General features: G+C 50.8%; 1 protein-coding gene and 1 pseudogene across 1 annotated transcript; both read right to left on the reverse strand.

The window, feature by feature from the left end:
- Positions 1 to 28: 28 nt before the first annotated feature.
- Positions 29 to 18,063, reverse strand: PEF1 (penta-EF-hand domain containing 1). The gene is made up of 5 exons (XM_061148433.1): positions 17,980 to 18,063; positions 7,790 to 8,099; positions 3,401 to 3,556; positions 2,772 to 2,915; positions 29 to 1,097 (listed from the first exon to the last, which is right to left on the reverse strand). The coding sequence occupies exons 1-5, from the start codon at positions 18,001 to 18,003 to the stop codon at positions 868 to 870; spliced, it is 864 nt and encodes a 287-aa protein (XP_061004416.1). The 5' UTR covers positions 18,004 to 18,063; the 3' UTR covers positions 29 to 867.
- Positions 14,517 to 14,635, reverse strand: LOC133061060 (small nucleolar RNA SNORA70; annotated as a pseudogene).
- Positions 18,064 to 18,311: the final 248 nt, after the last annotated feature.

The raw sequence follows: 18,311 nt of genomic DNA on the forward strand, positions 1-18,311 counted from the left end.
CATTGAATGAAGTAAATGAGTGACTAAATTGGATACACACGTGGACCTTTAACTGGGAAATTGTGGTGAAAAACATGGAACTCCAGAATTTTATTCTTATATTGAAGCTTCTGGTGTCACTGAACTTTTTGGCCCCAAATGAAAAAAAAAACCCACAAATTAAAAAAAGCATTGGCAGTGGGAGGTGGCAACTTGTTCCCTGGAGACTGAAGCCAAGCAGAAGATGCAGGCAAGTGAGGGGTCTGAGCTGCAGAGGGGTTGCCTGGCCAAAGATGCCCAGAGAGCAGGCGGCCCAAGCTCCCTGAGCAGGGACAACCCCTGGGCAGCTAGGAGTCAACCACACACGGCCTTGTGGGGGTGGAATCCAAGCCACTGGTCCCATGGGCAGATCTCTCACCCCTACCCTGGTCAGATTCTGCTTTGGAGAAATGGGGTTCGTTTGACAAGACAGCACGGGTGAGGGAATGCAGGTGCTAATGCTAAAAGGCTGACAAATACTTACCACTGGCGTCAGGGCACAGAAGGAAAAGCTAGAGGCTGGAGCCAGCCAACTGGACGCTAACGGCTGTGACTCGCATCTCTCACAACTGGCGCAAGGATGTGCCATTTAAATGCTCAGGGATGTAAGGACATTCAACTTCCAGTCCTCGGTCAGGCCCCTACCTGTGTGGCCTCAGCTGAGGCCCCTGCTATTTGGTGGCCATGACACAGACTCCCAGCACTCTTTGGGAACACTGCTGCATCATGCAAGGGAGAATACTTTTTCTAGAAGGGGCAGGAAAAGAAGAGAGGCCCACATGCTTCTCCCACCCTAGGAGCCAGGAAATGTCGTCGCCTGGCGCACTCCCCACTCTGCGGGTGGGCTGGTCATAGCATCCGAGAGGCTGTCATGGTGACGAAGTCCTCGAAGCTGAGCCGGATGCTGCCCTGCACAGCTGTGTCCTTCTCCCGGAAGGCCTCGGTCAGCACCTGCAGCTGGGTGCACACCTGGATGAAGCGATCCAGCTGCATGGCGGGACTGGCGGAGCGCGGGCAGTAGCGGGACACCAGGAGCTGGGTGAACTGGGGGCTCAGGTTGTAGCCCATCTGGGACAGAGCTGGAGAGGAGGGGCACACAGATCAGACAAAAACCTGCCATGAGCACTGCCATCGACCAGCTCCACGGAGCACCGCAGTTCAGGAACTTCGAGGGGACTGGCACCAAAGCAGAAACGAGACAGACGTCCGAGATGCCAGGAGCACAGCAGGAGCTCTGGGTGCTCCCCGGAGCTGGAAGGCCCCCATCGCCTGCTCTCAAGGTCTCTACTGTCTGTTTAGTTAGGGGCCTAAAGGGTCCCAGAATGACACCAGTCTGTACATGCTCATCTCTGATTTGTCTGTATTACAGATGGAAGCCTGAGCCCCCTTGGGCCATCCTGCCCCAAGCTGACAGACATCAGAGGCAGCTCAGCTGAGGCTATGAGGGCCTGCTCTGGAGTTGAGACAGCCCCTCTGCAAGCAGTTTATTAACCTTGCTAATCCTCTGTTTTACCATCTCTAAAATGGGGTAATACTTACCTTGTGGGTTCTAGTAAGGATTAAAGGAGGTGATCATGCAAAGGGCTTGGCATAGTGCCTGGCATATAATAAACACTCATAGTAAGTGTTATTTGTTAAAAGTAATAAAATCATCCCATCTCCCCCAGGTGAGGCTGCAGGAGAGTTCCAAGGTTGCAGCCTCCACACTGCTCCCCACGTCCCCCCAACCCAGCTGAGATACTCCCTTCTCCCTCTCGGTATAATCTACCCCCTCAGGCTACTATCTCAGCTCCCCTTTTGCCATGTGGCCCTTGGGCAAGTTTTCTAGATTAGGCCTCAGTTTGCTCATCTGTAAAAGGGTAATAATAAGAGATCCTTCATCTAAGGGTGGGGAATAAGAAACAGTACCTATCACATGTGGAGACAGAATGATGTAACATAGGAGAAAAACTTATTCCAGTGCCTGGCCCATAGCAAAGATTCAATAAGTACTAGCTTTCCTGTGATGATATCACCCTTACAAACATCCACCACTGGATCATCACTCAACAGGTTAGGTGCTCAGGACAAATCTCCTTTCTCTTCTACCAGGGAGCTCCCTTCTCCCCCTGCCTCCAAACTCCTCGGTCTGACCGAAATCCATGGCCAGGGCAATGGGCTGGATGCTCTAGGGAATGCTTTTTCCCTCTTAGCTGGGAAAGCTCCCTGTCCAGTTCTCATCAACCACACTAACCAACTGTCCTCTAGAGTCAGACGTGGAACCAGACCTGGAGCTGTGACCTCACGTCACCTTACCCAACTACAACGTTTAGAGTACTCTGGGAAGGAAACTGCCTTCCACCAGAGCCAGCAACAGAAGCCATCTTTTTGCGCCCCTCTACAGGGCTCTTTCCATTCTGCACGCTAGAAACTCAAGAGGCAAGAGCCACACAGGCCACACGTACCAGCCTTAAGGTGCCCTGGGCTGCTGAGTTTCCATCCCCAAGGCTCCCTGCCGGCTGGGTCTGTCTGACACAGTGCTGCCAGGAATTTCATTGTCAGAGTCCAGCCCTGCTCATGTCCTTGCCCGGGATTTGGCTCACTGTCCAGCCAGGTCACAGACGGGCTGGGGAGGGGGCCTGTGCTGAGGGCAGCGTTTTGTAGTGCAGTGGGACACGAGGTGGCCAGAAGGCAGAGAGCACCCCCTGCTCTGTCCTAGGGAGTAACGAGCAAGGTCCACTGTGCCTGTGCACCAAGTCCCTGCCAGGCCCTACCTTGCTGCAGCTCTGTGTAGCTAATGGAGCCCGAGCAGTCCCGGTCATACTGCTGGAAGAGGTTCTTCCACTGCTGGATGAACTTCCACAGGGCGGAGAAACCGTAGACATCGATGCGGCCTGACTTGGTCTTGTCAAACATGTCTTGCAAGGGAAGGGAAGGAAGGCATCAAGATTAAGGGCCCAGGCTTCTCAGGTACCACTCAGGTAGCCCATCCCCCCAGGCTGGAGTAGGAGACCCTACAGAATCACACGCCCGAGGCCCAGATGCCGGCACCCAAGATGCACCCTCATCAAGCGCTGTACCAGCCCCACCCCTGCCAGAACTGCATTGTCTCCACAGGCTTGGCGGCTGACCCCCTCCCTGCCATCACCCACCAGGACAAGCAGTCCCATCCTGCAGATCGAGAAACCGATCTGGCCTGTGACTCAGCCAGGTCCAGAACTTGAGAAAAGACCTAAGGAAAAGAGCTCTCAGTTTAAAGGCTATCTCATCGTGAACCCAGTTTCCTGCCTGAAATCCTCCCTGGCCGAAAGAATTCTCCTCAGAACGGCCTTCCATTTGCCTCCTGTCAGACAGGAGGGGGCTCGACCCCCGCTCGAGCCCATGGGGAAGGGCTAGGACTCACTTATCATCATAAGGCACGTCTCGTCATTGAACGAGGACCAGTTGGAGTTGACCAGGGCTTGCTTCAGCTCCTTGATGGAGATGTAGCCGCTGTGATCAGAGTCCACTGACTGGAACCAGGAGTAAGCCTCGGGATCCACATTGGGAGGGACGCCACCTGCAGGAAGGGGTGCCAACCAGGACAGTCAGATGCAGGTCTCAAGACCAATCTGCAGAAATGCTGGGAAGCGCCAGCCTCAGCACCTCCCTGGCTACAGGTTTTCCCTACTCCGAAAGCCTCACAGGTTTGTCTGCCCCCTCCCTGTCTTCCATCAAGACAACACCCTTCCTCTAGTGGAAGAGGATCTTCTGTGTAAACTCGTTAAATCCTACTCCACAAATCCTTCAGGCTTTTCCTATAGTGCTCCAGCCACTCCCCTATTTGATTTTAAGTTTCTAAGAAACAGGGACTTGCCTGTCAGATTAAGAATCCTCTGAGAAGGGGGATCATCTCTTCCCTCCCAGACTAGGGACCCAGAACTGTTGGCTGAGCACCTAACACGCATGGCCCAGAGACAAGCACCCTGAGCATCAGGCAGCAGGGAGCACTCTGCGGTGGGAACCAGGTCTGGTCCATCTCTGACTGCCCTGGCACCACAAGAGCAGGCATATCCTATCCGGACCTACCAGAGTGTGGGTGGCCATGGAGCTCCATCGTTCTCCCCTCCCCGTGACCTCCAATGGTCCTCATCTCCGAACCTCCCCACGGACATCTCTGACACCTCCTCACCCCACACGTCCAAAGAGCTGCCCAAAGCTGACAGTTTCACACACAGCTATCAACTCCTCCCTGTTCCTACTGCACCTGCCATGATTCAGACCCCTCTCACCTGACTGTGGAACAAACCCCAAATCCTAATCGAATTCCCCACACAGCAACCCTCCACCACCCAGCACTTGTAGCTGAGTAATCTTTGCAAAATTCCACTCTGTTCTCATCAGTTTCCCCCTCCCTCAACTCAAAACTCTTCAAAGGTGCCTCACGGCCTACAACATAAAAGTCCAGTGTCCCTAAAACAGCATTGGCTTCCCCACCACGTGGTCCACCCCTGTTCACCTGTCAGTCTGTCTCCCCACCCTCTGTGCCAGCCTAGCTGCAGTAAGGCACTTGCTCCTCCCCAGAGCTGCCCAGCCCCTCCACACAGCCCTGACACATTGGGTTCTCTCTGCTTCGCATCCCCTTCCCCCGCACCTCTTTGCATCCATTTCCCATCCACACTTCAAAACTCAAAGGAAATGCTGCTCCTTCCTTAAAGCCTTTCTTCTTCCATTCCTGGACAGACCTCCTTCCTCTCTCCTTCGTACCCCTTCACTCTAGAGCCCTTGATCACTCTTCTGTGTACATGTTTTTCCCTACTTCTTCCAGGTTATACTTGGAGCAACTTGTGGGCAAGATCCAAGCCTAACTCATCTCTGAATCCCCAGGGGCACAGCAGGACACAGAAAAGGGAGGCGCTCAGCTCCCGCTAGAGGTGGCCTCCTGTTCAAGCCTCAGCGCTCCCGTGTGCGGCCTTGGCTAAGTTCTATAAAGTTCTCCGTGTTTCAGTTTTCTTATCTGTGAAGTGAGGACACAATAGCATCTACTTCATAAGGTTACCACGAAGATATAACAAATACATGGAAACCCTCGGATCAGCACCCGGCACCACCTAAGCTCTGTGTAACTGCTGATTATTAGTGTCGCTGTCGTGGTTCAAACAGCTTTGTGTGTGTGTCAGAAGATGCAAGAAAGGATCATGCATTTGGAAAGCTGACTGCAGGGTGCGCTGGGGGTGAGGGGAGAGGGTGGCAGATGAAAGCGGAGAAGCACAGAAGACCGTCTTGAGAAAAAGCCAGAGTATTGGTAAACCTGCTGAGTTCACTGGCCACAAAAAGGGCTCAGTGGCACAAGGCAGCATCAGAGACTGCACACAAACCACCGCCCAGTCCCCAAAGTGAGGCTGGAAGGAAAAAGATTTACCTGACTGAGGGACTAGGCTGACCTCCTCGGATGGGAAATCCCGACAGGCCCCACCTGCTTTCCTAAAAAAACAGCTGCTGTGCCAGACGTGGAGAAGAGGCCATAGGCAGGGGCGAAGAGTCTCTGGAACACGTGGTCTCTGCAATCAGCAGAGAAGAGCTCAGCCTTTGGAAGCAAAGAGCTCTGATCCTTACTAGCTTGCGTGACTTTAGAGAAACCGTTCCATTCTCTCAGTACTGATTCCTCCATTTCTAAATTGGACCTACTTCCCAGGGTTTCTGTGATGACTAAGTGACATAATAGCAAAATAAACTCTTCACAAAGGGCCTGGAATATGTGCAGTCACAGTTTCACAGAGGAAGGGCTTTTAAAACTGGGTCTGAAAGGACGACAAAAGAGTTACAAGGGGGAAAAGAAAAGCCACCTGCAAAGGCACATGGTGTGTTCAGAGAGCACTCCACGGGGTCCTGGGTGATGGGAGAGGGGCAACTGCAGGTGAGAGGCTGGAGAGGTCCTTGGGAGTCGAATGCCCCGGATCTCCCTGTGGGCAGTGGGGGCAACTTTAAGGGCCAAACCTCTCTGGCAGAGCATGGAGCTCAACTGTTAGACCCTGGATTCAGCAGGGCTAAGATGGGCCCTCAGGTGACTCCAGTGCATGTGAGGTAAGGATCATGCTTCAAGAAGCACTGCTCCAGGGGTTCATGGGTGGCCCCGGGGGGAGGTGACAGTGGCTGGGAGAGAGGCAGCTGCAGAGGGTGAGCAGTTAATAGTCTGAAGCGCATTTCTCCTCTCCTCACAGCCCCAGAGAGTATCTCTGGCCTTAGGCCCTGGAGGAGTGAGCCTCACAGCCACAGGGGTTCCATTCCCCTGCTGGGACCTCATGCAGGCTCAGAAACAAAATTGGAGGAGGAGGAGGAAATCCACCAGGAAGCTGCTGAGCTGAAAGCAAATAGCCAGCAGCTCCGGCTCTGACAAGATAAATGCCACTGGCTCTCAGAGTTTAGAACCCCCAAGGTCTGAGCCTCCCCCTCGGCCACCTGCCGGTCTGTATACTAAGATGCTGCAGTTTCCCTGCAGTACCACCCCCTGGAGGCCCTTCAGGTGCACCAGAGTGGGGCCTGGCTGCCTCACTGCCAGGGCGGACTCCTCAGAACAAGTATTCTGTGAACAGGCTCACTGAATGAGTTTGGGAGGACACAGGGGTCTGGGCACTCACCTTTCCTGACACCTGGTCTGAGACCACTCAGAAGTCTTCAGCGAGCCTGAAGCCCCGCTCCAAGCGTCTCCACATCCACTGAGTGGCCAAGCCCCCTCCCCAGGCCCCATGTGTCCAGTAGCTCACCTTCACCGCCTCTGCGCTTTATCCTTCCCCATCTCATCTCACCATCCCCCTGCCTGCCTCGGCATCCTGCAGTGGTACAGCCCTTGCCGCATCTGCTGTCACATTAAATACCTCTTTGCTGAGAATGTTCCAGAACGAGCCCTCTGACAGAACACTGTTTAGTAAGCACCTCCCATGTGCCAGACACCGTGCCCAGTGTCTACTGCAATCTCTCACCTAATCTTTATTAACAATCTTGTGAGGTACTGACATTTACCCATTTTACACATGTGGATATGGAGGCTTACAGAGATGATGTAATATGGTCAGATCAGTAGATGATCTTATCTCAAAAGTCCAAGCTTTCAGCAATTAGGCTACCATGCCTTTCTGCGTATAGCAGTCAGTCTCCCTTACACAGAAATGGGGTTCCTTCCCACAGCAGATGGTAGTACTGTCTCCAATGACTGGCTAATCCACCCCTTCCCCCACTTCCCGGCAAGAGCATGGTATGTCCTCTCCACTGCTCAGGGGGCTGCAGAGCCCCTCTAAGGAGAGGAGTATCCACTCCCATCCTACTGATGCCAGGCTTGACCAGGGGATGTGGTCTGGCCAATAAACGTGAGTAGAAGAGATATAAAGTCCTTCAGAGCAGAAGCTTTAGGAGTCATTGTGCATTCCTCCTAGCTCTCCTGTTTTTTTTGCCTGCCACAGAAACAGCATACCCCAAACGGGGGCTGTGCCTCTAGCCGAGATCCTGGAAAGAAAAGGCACGTGGAGCAGAACCTCAGCAGCCAAGCCTGCAGCTGCCGACGTGTAAGCAAGAGTAAATAAGTGTGAGCGAGGAACAGAAATAAATGTTTGTTGCTGTAAGCCAGAGATTCCAGAATTGTTGTCACCACAGCAAAGCTAATTAACAGACTTCTCATTCTGCTAATGCAAGCGAAGCTAGAGACAAGATGCTTAGAAGCCAGAGCGCAGGCTGCCTGTGCATCCACAGAAGGGCACACAGGGCCCTGGATAACTCGGAACAAGGCTCAAGGCACCTGGAGTCCAAGAGCCCTACTCACCTGGAGGAGGTGGTCCCTGGCCGTAAGGTCCGGCACCGTAGGAACTTGGAGGCGGTGGCCCATAGGGGCCCCCTGGGGCTGCGCCACCATAGGGTCCTCCTGGGGTTCCAGAAGGGAGCCCCCCGGGGTGTGGGTGTCCATAGGGTCCTCCACCAGCTGGTGGTCCATAAGGCCCTCCAGGGGCAGGACCTCCTCCATATCCACCACCAGGGGGTACCCCACTCCCATACTGCCCTCCACCGTGGGGGGGTCCGGGGTAGTAGCTACCCGGAGGGGCTCCGGGTGCTTGTCCTCCAGCTCCTGGGCAGCCCTGCAAGAAGAGCAAGACATCGGTCAGAAGGACAGGGCCAGAAACTAGCCACGGCATGGCACTTTACAGTTATAAAGCCCTGCCACGGCCTTTCTTTCAACTGATCCTACAGGCTGGGCTGGACTCATGATCCCACAGTTCAGATGGGGAACCTGAGGCTTCTAGAGGACATACAGTTTACCCAGTCACACTGCCCGTGACCTGAGAGGCAGGGCTGGAAGCCTGCCCTCCCCGCACACCAAGAGGCTCCACAAGGGCTGGCATCCTGACGGGTTTGCCACTTTATCCCCAGCCCCCAGGGCGGACTGGATGCTCAGTGAGTACTGATTGTATCAGTGAGGAGGCAAATGAATCAAACTGAATTCAAAATCCACACTCTACGGTACCCCCACCTCTACTTGCAGAATTCACAGCACAAATGTGATCTCCAGCAATGCCCCTGACCCTCCCAGTCACCAATGGTGCATCCACAGCATGGATGCACCCAGAGCATGTCTTCCTTACTGTACTCTAGCTCACGATGCAAAAACATTTCCTCGGACTCACCCACGGCTCTGTGAGACAGGCAGGCAAGACCCTACTCCTAAAGCAATACAGGACAACGGTTAGGAGTGAAAAAGACCAGTTCAAGTTGGGGTTCTGCCATTTACTAATTGGCCCAATGACTAGCCTCTCTAAACCTCAATATTCTTTGCTTTAAAAGTGCCTGCCTACCAATTAGTATGAGAATGAAATGAGGCCTATCACGTAAGGAGTTCTGACAGAGACCCTAGCACAAAACACTCAATACACGTTAGCTACTAGTAGTAGCACTCCCCTATGGAGAAGGAAACTCCAGTCCAGAAAAATCACACAAAACTGTGTGGAAAGGCTGGGGCCGGAATGCAGGTCTCCTGGCTGCTCAGCCCGGGCCATGGGTACAGTAGAGCCTACATGGGAGCACTCCCTCTCTTGATCATGTCCCCACGCCACTAGTCAGGGACCCCTGAGACTCACAGTGTTCGGCTCCATCTCCCTAACAGGCCGGCAAAAGGCCTAGCGGAGGACAGCCTCGAGGCCTCTGCACACGGGCTGAGTTCAAGGGCACAAACGGTAGCTGGGCCCAGCTCCAAAAACTGTGAGGATGCACCATCCAGACAAGCCGTAGACCAACCACCAGTGGCCTAGCCAGTGTGAATCCGGACTGTCTCTTTTAATTGTGTTTCATGGCTTCCTGGACAGTTACCCTCAAGGCTGAGGCCAAATTCACACTTGATCTAAAGAGGGACTGCCTACTCAAGGAAGAGAAGCTTCTTGAGGGAGGGAGGGTGGGTGGCAGGCCCTTCCCCACTCAGCATCATGGGCGCTGTTCTGCCCTGGAAGCTGCCAGAGCTCATGGCAAGACTCCTCCACAGATAATGAAGTCACATGCAAATCTCAGTTCCATACTCTGCTCTCATCAGCTGACTTCATGACCATGTGCCAGTGGCTTAATCTCTCTAAGCCTGTTCTCTCACAAGCAAAATACGTAATAATCCCTTCCTCACTGAATTGTTCCGCAGATTACAAGAAATGTATACAGCTTTTGTTAAATTTTAGCTAAAGAACCTTTTGATAAATACAAATCTAAAAACTCACAAGAGAAAGCTGCTGTGGTTGGAGGTGGGGATTCCGGAGCCCCAGTCAGGCGGGCACGCAAGCCCTCCCTTCTGAGCTTGTGAGTGAGCCCGGCAAAACCTTCCCTGTGATTCAAAAGGCATTTTGAAAAGCACTAAGACAAGACGAACAGTTCTAACAACAGTGTCTGGCATAAATCATATCTGCTGTTGTTATATTAATTATTATTATTACTATCAGCAAAGCCCTGAGCCAGGTAAACTCTGGCGCGGGGCGGGGGGGTGCAGGAGGCGCGGTGCAGTGTATAAAGGAGAGGGAAATGTTCAAAGGAGCACAGACACACTCTCTGTAACATTTAACAACGCAGCATGAAGAAAGAGCTGTTTAAAATGGACACATAAGCCAGGTGCCATGGGACCAACAAAGAATAAAAAGGGGGACTTCCCTGGTGGTCCAGTGGTTTAGAATCCACCTGCCAATACAAGGGACCCAGGTTCGATCCCTGGTCCTGGATGATTCCCCGTGCCTCAGGGCAACTAAGCTTGTGCGGCCACAACTACTGAAACCCATGCGTCCTACAGCTCGTGCTCTGCAAAAGAAGCCACCTCGGCGGGAAGCCTGCGCACCGCAAGGAAGAGCAGCTCCCGTTCTTCACAACTAGAGAAAGCCCACGTGCAGCAACAAACACCCAGCACGACCAAAAACAAACAGATAACATTTTTTTTTCTTTTTTTATAATTTTAATTTTTTGTATTTTATTTTTTCCATTTATTTTTATTAGTTGGAGGCTAATTACTTTACAATGTTGTAGTGGTTTTTGTCACACACCGACATGAATCAGCCATGGATCCACATATATTCCCCATCCCGATCCCCCCTCCCACCTCCCTCTCCACCAGATTCCTCTGGGTCTTCCCAGTGCACCAGGCGATAAAATTTTTAAAAGATTCCCAATGGAGTTGGAGACATGCGCAGGGAACCTCTTCAATCGATCCCCTGCAGTTCACAGACAAGAAACTAAGGCCAGGTGCGGGGAAGGGACTGGCAGACCACTCCCTGTTCACAGCCTAGCCCAGTGTCTCCCACTGCCTCTGCGACACTGCTCTTGCCTTAAGCATCAGGGCACAGGATTCCAGGGTAGGCTAGAAAAGGGGACAGGACTCCGCAGGGGCTGGGCAAACCAAAGAACAGGCTGGACAAGAAGCCAGGGAGCCGCTGCTCCCAAGAACTCCTGTGAGCAGAGCCGTAAACTGTTCCTGGCTGAGGACACCTGAGGCGTAGTCCTTACCTCGGGAAATGCCCCCACGACAATCAAGCGAGGGCTGTCCAAGCAGGGCTTCTGACCTTGCTGTCACAGTCCTGGGGGCGGATGGCAACTAAACCCTTCCCTTTCTGCCCTGCATTAAAACCCTCAGGTGTACAGTTTACAAAGCACTTTCACATACAAACATAAACGCTACTGGCAAAATCCCACCAACAATCCTTTAACAGAAAAAAAAGGAAGGTGTTAGAAGGCCTATTTTCAGAAACTGAGGTGGACAACTGTTAAAAGACTTCATTCATTCACTAAGACTTTACAGAGCAATAATGTTGTGTTAAGTTGTGCTAGACAGAACAGGGCCTGGCCTTGAGGAGCCTGGGGTAACTGTGATACAATCCGATCAATGTCATCAGAAAAATCGACTTAAATGCTATTCAGAGGCATGGGTAGAGGAATTGGTTCCATTTGTCAAATGATAAATAAGCAATCAAAGGAACACATGCAGGCAGGGCCTCAAGGAAGGCTTCCTGGAGGAGGCAGAGTCTGGCGCACAGGAATTCTCCAAAAGAAAACTGGGCATCCCAGACAGAAGGGAGAAGAAAGACAAAGGCACAGACCTAAGGGCGAGCATGGAGTGGTAGGGAGTGGGCTAAAAACCAGGGGGCAGGGGCAAGAACGCAGTGTGAACTCAGAAAGGCAAGCTTTTTACGTGCTCCTTGTCCCATCACCTCTCCTGCTGCATTTCGGTTAGCTGGTGGGGACCTGCATCTTAGAAGAATTTCTCTCTGTCACAAAACAGTGAGCTCCCTCGGGGCAGACACCGGGCTTCATTGCTCACAGCACCCCAGTGTCCAGCACAGTGCCTGACACTGGCAAGCCTCCGTAAAACTGTGAACAAATGAATATCACTCAGAAGATGTGGAGCTTTATGCCAGGGGAAACAGAGTGCCACAGGAGGGTTTCCAACAGGGAAGAAACGTGATCACAGCCTTGTTTAGAGAACTAAGCAGCAGAGGGTGTGGAGGATGAGCTTGCGGGGGAGGAAGCGGCCAAAGTGCTGGACAAGCAGAGTCTGAACCAGACAGCAGACTCAGAACAGGATGGATTCTGGAGCTATTTCAAAGATAGACTAGACATGACTTGGCAACTAATTAGATTAGGGGAGCGATGGAAGGAGGAGTGAAGAAGGGGAAGTGTTTAGGATGACTCAGGTTTCTAGTTTGCATCATAAGATGAAGAAAGTAAAACCACCAGGATCCAGGCTGGGGAAGACGATTCCCAGGGCCACTGAGTTATTAGTAAAGGTCAGAACCAGAAATGAAACAGGAGTGAGAGTTCCTGACTCCATGTCCTTTTATATTACTCCATGTCACTTGCCAACCCCTTTAAGAGGTTTTTCCAAGAGCATTACATGCTGATAAACATGAGATTATCCAAAAAAAAAAAAAAGGAGGAAAAAAAGACAGGAAAAGTTCAGTAACCATGGTTTCCAAAACAATATAGAAAACTAACCCTTTGTTGTCGTTATTATTTTTCAGTTGCTAAGTCATGTCCAACTCTTTGTGACCCCATGGACTGCAGTGCACCAGGCCTCCCTGTCCTTCACTATCTCCTGGAGCTTGCTCAAACTCATGTCCATTGAGTCAGTGACGCCATCCAACCACCTCATCCTTTGTTGCCCCCTTTTCCTCCCGCCCTCAATCTTTCCCAGCATCAGGGTCTTTTCCAAACTAATCCTATGTCTTTACTGATTGCAAGTAAAATACATTTGATAAGTTTGGGTGGGGGCAGGGAGCAATTAACATTTTATTAAGGCTCTCACTGATCCTCTGTCCTATGAGGTAAGGGCTATGATTCCTATTTTACAGATGAGAAAATTAAGGACCAGAAAGTTTCATCATGTGCTTGGAAGAACACAGCTAGAAATAGTGAGATTTAAAACAGGGTCTGCATGACTCCACCCACTCTACCCTCTTCTAAGTAAGTGTTCACGATAAATGAGTGAGAGTCTACCACACGCCAGTGGCAGGGATTGTCCAAAATATATGTGTCAAATATAATGGGTCTCTACAGTAGGCAGTGTTGAAGGGGGAAAGGCTGGATTAGGTGATCTTTCAGAGGCTTCAAGCCCAGAAATCAGGGAGACTCAGAAGAATTTTATCTTGTTTTCACTCCAGCACTTAGACTCAATTCAAGAGCCACAGTATTGTAAGAGATCCCAGAGCCCTCCCGGTCCAACCTTTCAATCAATGATGGAATCTCTGTAGCACCATCTGGAATCTCTGCTTACATTCCCATAAGTGGTGGGGAGCTCGTGCATGTGAAGTCATTTCAATCGTGTCTGACTCTTTGCAACCCTAAGGACTGTAGCCTGCCAGGCTCCTCTGTCCATGGGACTCTCCTGGCAAGGATACTGGAGTGGGTTGCCATGCCCTCCTCCAGGGATCTTCTCCATCCAGGGATCAAATCTGCATCTCCTGCATCACAGGCAGATTCTTTACCACTGAGCCACCGAGGAAGCCCCAGAAGGGAGTTCACCCCCTCTTAACCCAATCAGAAAGTCCTACACTTTGCTTTGGCTCTGAGAGCTCATTCTTCTACCCTGAAGATGCTAGTAAAGCTCAGAGGTGTCAAAGGTTGGTCCATGCTGAGGCTGATGGGGAAGAGTCGGCTGGGTTGCAAAGACAAGCCTGTGCTCTGGAGCCACCCCCAGCCTGCTGCAGGAGGCTAGAGCCCATTCTAAGGGGTTAAACAGTCACAAGATTACAGGAGTGGTTTGGGCGTTCACCAGCAGAACATCCTAAAATATTTAAAGGCTAGAAGCCTGCAGCCAATTAACAGCAAGCCAAGAATTGTCCCAAGACTTCAGTTACCACCTCTGTGCTGACACTCTAAAATCCTTCTCTCCAGCTTCATCTCTTGTGAGCTGCAGACCTTCATATCCAACAGCCTCCTGATGTTCCATCCAAATCCGCTCCTCCCTCTGTGTGCCACCGCATGAAGGGACACCCTGGAGCACTCCCCGGCCCCTCTTCTGTCCTTTCCTCTCTGTCACCTCAATTAGGCACCAAATGTTCGCACTTCTACCTCCCAGCTCCATGTTCCCCAGGTCACTGTTCTCTCACCTGGATAACTTTCCTTTTGGACAGGAAAGTAGGATTTATTGGTGGGCATGAATAAGGAGGGGTCAGCGCCAAGCCTCTCATGAATGCAGGGCACATCATTTGTCCAGAGGACCACAATTAGGGATGTATTTGACACCACGGCTATCTGGATGAGCCATTTTTCTGCCACTATGTTTTCAAATTCATCCTCATTAAACTTAAGTAAATGCCCACTTCTTAGAGATGGGGACCTTCTGGTGGCCAGAGAACTTGAACTTGGCCCTGCGGAGGGCTTCAATCACATGCTCCTTGTTCTACGGCTTGGTGCGGATGGACAGTATGACTTGGCCAATGTACCTGGCCACTCTCCCCTGACGTTTTCTACAGGCACTGCACATAACCTGCTTGGAGGCTAGATTAGGGACAGCAGGCCAGTTATGAACGTCCACTGGAAAAGGCTGTCGCCAAGGTCCCTTAGGGCAACAGGCTGTATATGCTACAGAGGTTGCTGTTTTCGGCCATGGCACACTGGGCTCCCACAGTGGAAAGAGCCCAGTCGGCTTAATTGGCTGCAAGTCTTCTAGTTTACTTCAACAGCTTTGAAACTGGTCTCCCTGCTTCAGCCCATCCTGATAGTGCCCCCTGGTAACAGCTTCAAAACACAAAAGGGATAAAACTCTTTAGGAGATCCCTCACAAGTCCACCCTCCTCAAAAAGGCACATAAGGCCCTTTAAGATCTAGTCCTTGCTTACCTTTCTGGTCTCATTTCTTACCATCTCCCCCTCCTCTTCACAACTAGACTGATCTCCTTAAATTCTTCCACAATCCTGGGCTCTTGCTTCCTGGCCTTTGTGAACACTACTCCCTCCACAGGAATACTTTCTTCATGCAGCCAACTCCTACTGGATATTCGGTTTTTGGCTTAAATGTCATCTCCTTTAAGAAGCCTTCCTTCCCTCAAGACTGAGTTAGGGAGCTCTCCTGTGCAGGCCTGATTCTTACTCCCATTTAATACTTATCACGCTGATCCTATAATTTACGTGTCTGTATCACTCTTCCACCTGGAGTATTTACTACATGTCAAAACACTGTATCACTCACTTAACACGGATTATCTCATTTAATTTTTACAGAAACTCTTGAGGTAGGTACACCCATGATCCCATTTTTAAAAAGGGGGATACCAAGCCTCAGACTTTGGTGGGAAATTTCTGCAAGGAAATGGGAGTGGAGGGGTTTGAAGCCAAATCTCTCTGGTCTCAGAGACCAAGCTCTTATGCACTGAAATCCATTAGGCTGGCTCCCCGATGGGACCAAAGGGTACTGGAGTTTTACTTCTCCAACACCCAGTCCATGCTTGAGGACGCCCCAGGCAGGAGGCAGTGGAAAGTTACAGGAATTTTGATTCCTAACAGGAGGCTAGAATCCTCCAGGGCTACATACTGGGTGGAGGAGAGGCAGTACTAATTCTTTGGATGCTTTCAAACAACACACTTCCTTTCTTGCAACACTGTGGACCAGGAGCTGGATAGGAGGAACAAAGGTATGGTGATGGAAAAGCATTTCTTCTTCTACTTGAGGCACATTTCTCTCTGTGCTTCTTCTATCTCACTGAGCATAAGGCCAGGCAGCACGGCATAACAGTGATCACAGCAGCAAGAGCAATGCCACCACACGCTAGCACACACTACACATTAGCAATGCACCAACCTGCCTACAGGCTTTACCATATTTCATCCTCCTTCCAGCCCTATGAAGTATTATTCCTCCTTCTTTACAAGTAAGGAAACTGAGACTCAGAGCCCTTAGATGATTTGTCCAAAGGGGTATAAATATTAAATAGTAGAATCAGGAGTCTAGTCCAATTCGGTCTAACCTGGAAGTTCAGGTTCCTAATTTCTATGTCACTGCTCGTAGGATGGATACCAATGATCTCCAAAAGTTTATTAAAATGCAGATGCTTGGGCCTTTTCTGGGTACAGAACAAGTCTGAGGTGGAAATCTAAGCTGTGCTTTTTTAACAAGCTCCTAAAAATTCTGATGCAGATCACCCACCAAGAAACAATGCACCGCGGCAATGTTTTCCCAAACTGTATTCCTCAAGAATACCAGTGTCACCAAAAAAGTGACCAGATTCAAAACAGAGGGAGGGGGAACTTTCAATGGTTAAGTAAGTTTAAGAAACACTGCATATTCTGTCCCTCTCTGCAAACATACAATGTTTATTAACAAATTAAGAATTCTGAGATGCTTTGTGATGAAAAACTTACTATGCTATATTTAACAGAGTATTTCCCAAACTTATTTATCTATACTCCCACATTAGCAATACTTATTAACATCTCACAAGCCTCAGCAAATGGAACAGAGTTTGGTTATACTTCCTCCTAACCTCAGCCCCGGCGGGCCTCTCTTTCCTACCTCTGCTAAGTATGCAACAAGAGTTCTAAGTTCTAGCATAGATGCTCCCTCACTTGCTATGTGCAACCGTGGGGAAGTCACTTAACCTCTTCAGGCTCTTTCCGTAGTTATAAGTTGAATCAATTATTCCTGTGAGCCTGCTTATAGAGCCTTCACAATTGAGAATATGGATGTCCAAATACTGTGAACAGGGCTGCACTGCCTAAGAGGGCTCTTGCCACATTTTTCAGTATGTGATTACATACAGCGCTTAGTAATAGACCATGTGACCCTGTTTGCCAATTTTTCCTGCATGGATTTGATCTCCTAAATTAGTGTGATCTTGGGCAACTCAGGAGCCCTCTCTGAGCTTCAGTTTCCTCCTTTTAAAATGAAGGAACTTGGGACTTCTCAGGTGGTCCACCAGTTAGGACTCTGCACTCCCAACACAGGGGACCCAGGTTCCATCCTTGGTTGGGGAACTTGATCCTACATGCTGGAACTAAGACCTGAGGCAGCCAAATAAATGACATTTAAAAGTAAATTAATAAAATGAAGGAACTCTTTTCAGGGCTCTTCCAGCACTGACCTTCTAGGAATCTAGGAAAAATAAAAATACTAAAAGGTAACACCCGTTATACTCTCAGTTGTACCAAAGGTTTTACGAGCATCACTTCATTATTCTTCATAATAGCTCTATGAAATAGATCCTATTATGTGGCCCTTTTTTACCGAGGAGGAAACTTCAACTCAGAAAGGCAAAAGTACCCTGCTTAAGGGCTCTAAACTAAGTGATGGAGCCAAGATGTGAACCTTCTTCTGACTCCAAACTGCACTTGATCACTCAACCATTCTGTCATCCAACAACGGGTTCTGGCCACAGAATCACCTTGCTGTGGCGTTCTTGGCTGGATCAAGATGCGCTAGCAAGTGGGGAAGAGGCATCTGCTGGCAGCTCCGGGTTCTGGGGCCTAATGACTTCGGATAAATTCCATGTCTTCTTGGGTCTTACTTTTTCTATGTGTGAAATGGAGGTACAGGACTAAATCAGTGGCCAGACAAGCTCACTTGTGCAGTCTGCTAAAACCACAGATTCTCCTGATTATTCAGATGCAGTACGTCAGAGGTGTATTTTTATCGACTCCCCAAAAGATACCGACAGAATCAGTGCTCTAAACGTTCTGCTGGCGTTGATGACCCCGCTTGCGGGCCCCGGTGGAGTCCTGGGAGAGCTGTGGGGCCCAGGCCAAGCGCAGTCTGACTCTGGGGTCCAAGAGCCCCAAATCTTCCCGTGCGCAACGTCAAAGGGGGCGCGACACGACCTCCCAGACGTGCAAGCCTACGTGACGTGAGCCAGGCGCGACCGACCATCCCTTTTCCCTTCTCTCCTGCGCAACCTCGCGGAAGACAACCTCAGCGTGGGAAAGGGGCGGAGGAGGCGGGGAGAAAGCGAAGCAGGGGGTTCCGGGCAGAACTTAGCGAGGTCCCTACTTGAATTCGCCCGCCCCTCACACTCACCTGCCCGTAAGGGTAGCTGGCCATGGCGACTCTGACGTCACACGTCCGCGAGGGCGGAGCTTCCAGGCGTCAAACCTGCCTCCTCTGGAGCCTGGGGGCGGGCCCTGTTCTGATTGGATAGGTATGAGACTGTCCATCCTGGACTCAGGGGTCGACGGAACTGACGCTCTAGGGCGGAGGTTTGGTGCCTCACAGAGAGAGGCCGGAGAAGCTAAGGGTCCGGAGGCGGATTCCGGAAAACTTGTTTGCTGTGCTGGCGCAGCTGTTCCTCCCTTTCTTGCTCTAGAGTAGGTCTCGAGAGAGAAACTTGGGTAGGGTGTTGCAGCGGTGGC

This window comes from Dama dama, chromosome 8 (genome assembly GCF_033118175.1).
Source record: "Dama dama isolate Ldn47 chromosome 8, ASM3311817v1, whole genome shotgun sequence".
In the NCBI taxonomy this organism is placed as follows: Eukaryota; Metazoa; Chordata; class Mammalia; order Artiodactyla; family Cervidae; genus Dama; species Dama dama.

Excerpts from the sequence above, each read along its gene's own strand:
- PEF1 (XM_061148433.1), bottom strand. The coding sequence starts at position 18,003 with ATGGCCAGCTACCCTTACGGGCAG. Across the intron at positions 8,100-17,979 it reads CCAGCTACCCTTACGGGCAG|GGCTGCCCAGGAGCTGGAGG; the intron begins GTGAGTGTGAGG and ends CTCTTCTTGCAG. Across the intron at positions 2,916-3,400 it reads GACGTGCCTTATGATGATAA|ACATGTTTGACAAGACCAAG; the intron begins GTGAGTCCTAGC and ends TTCCCTTGCAAG.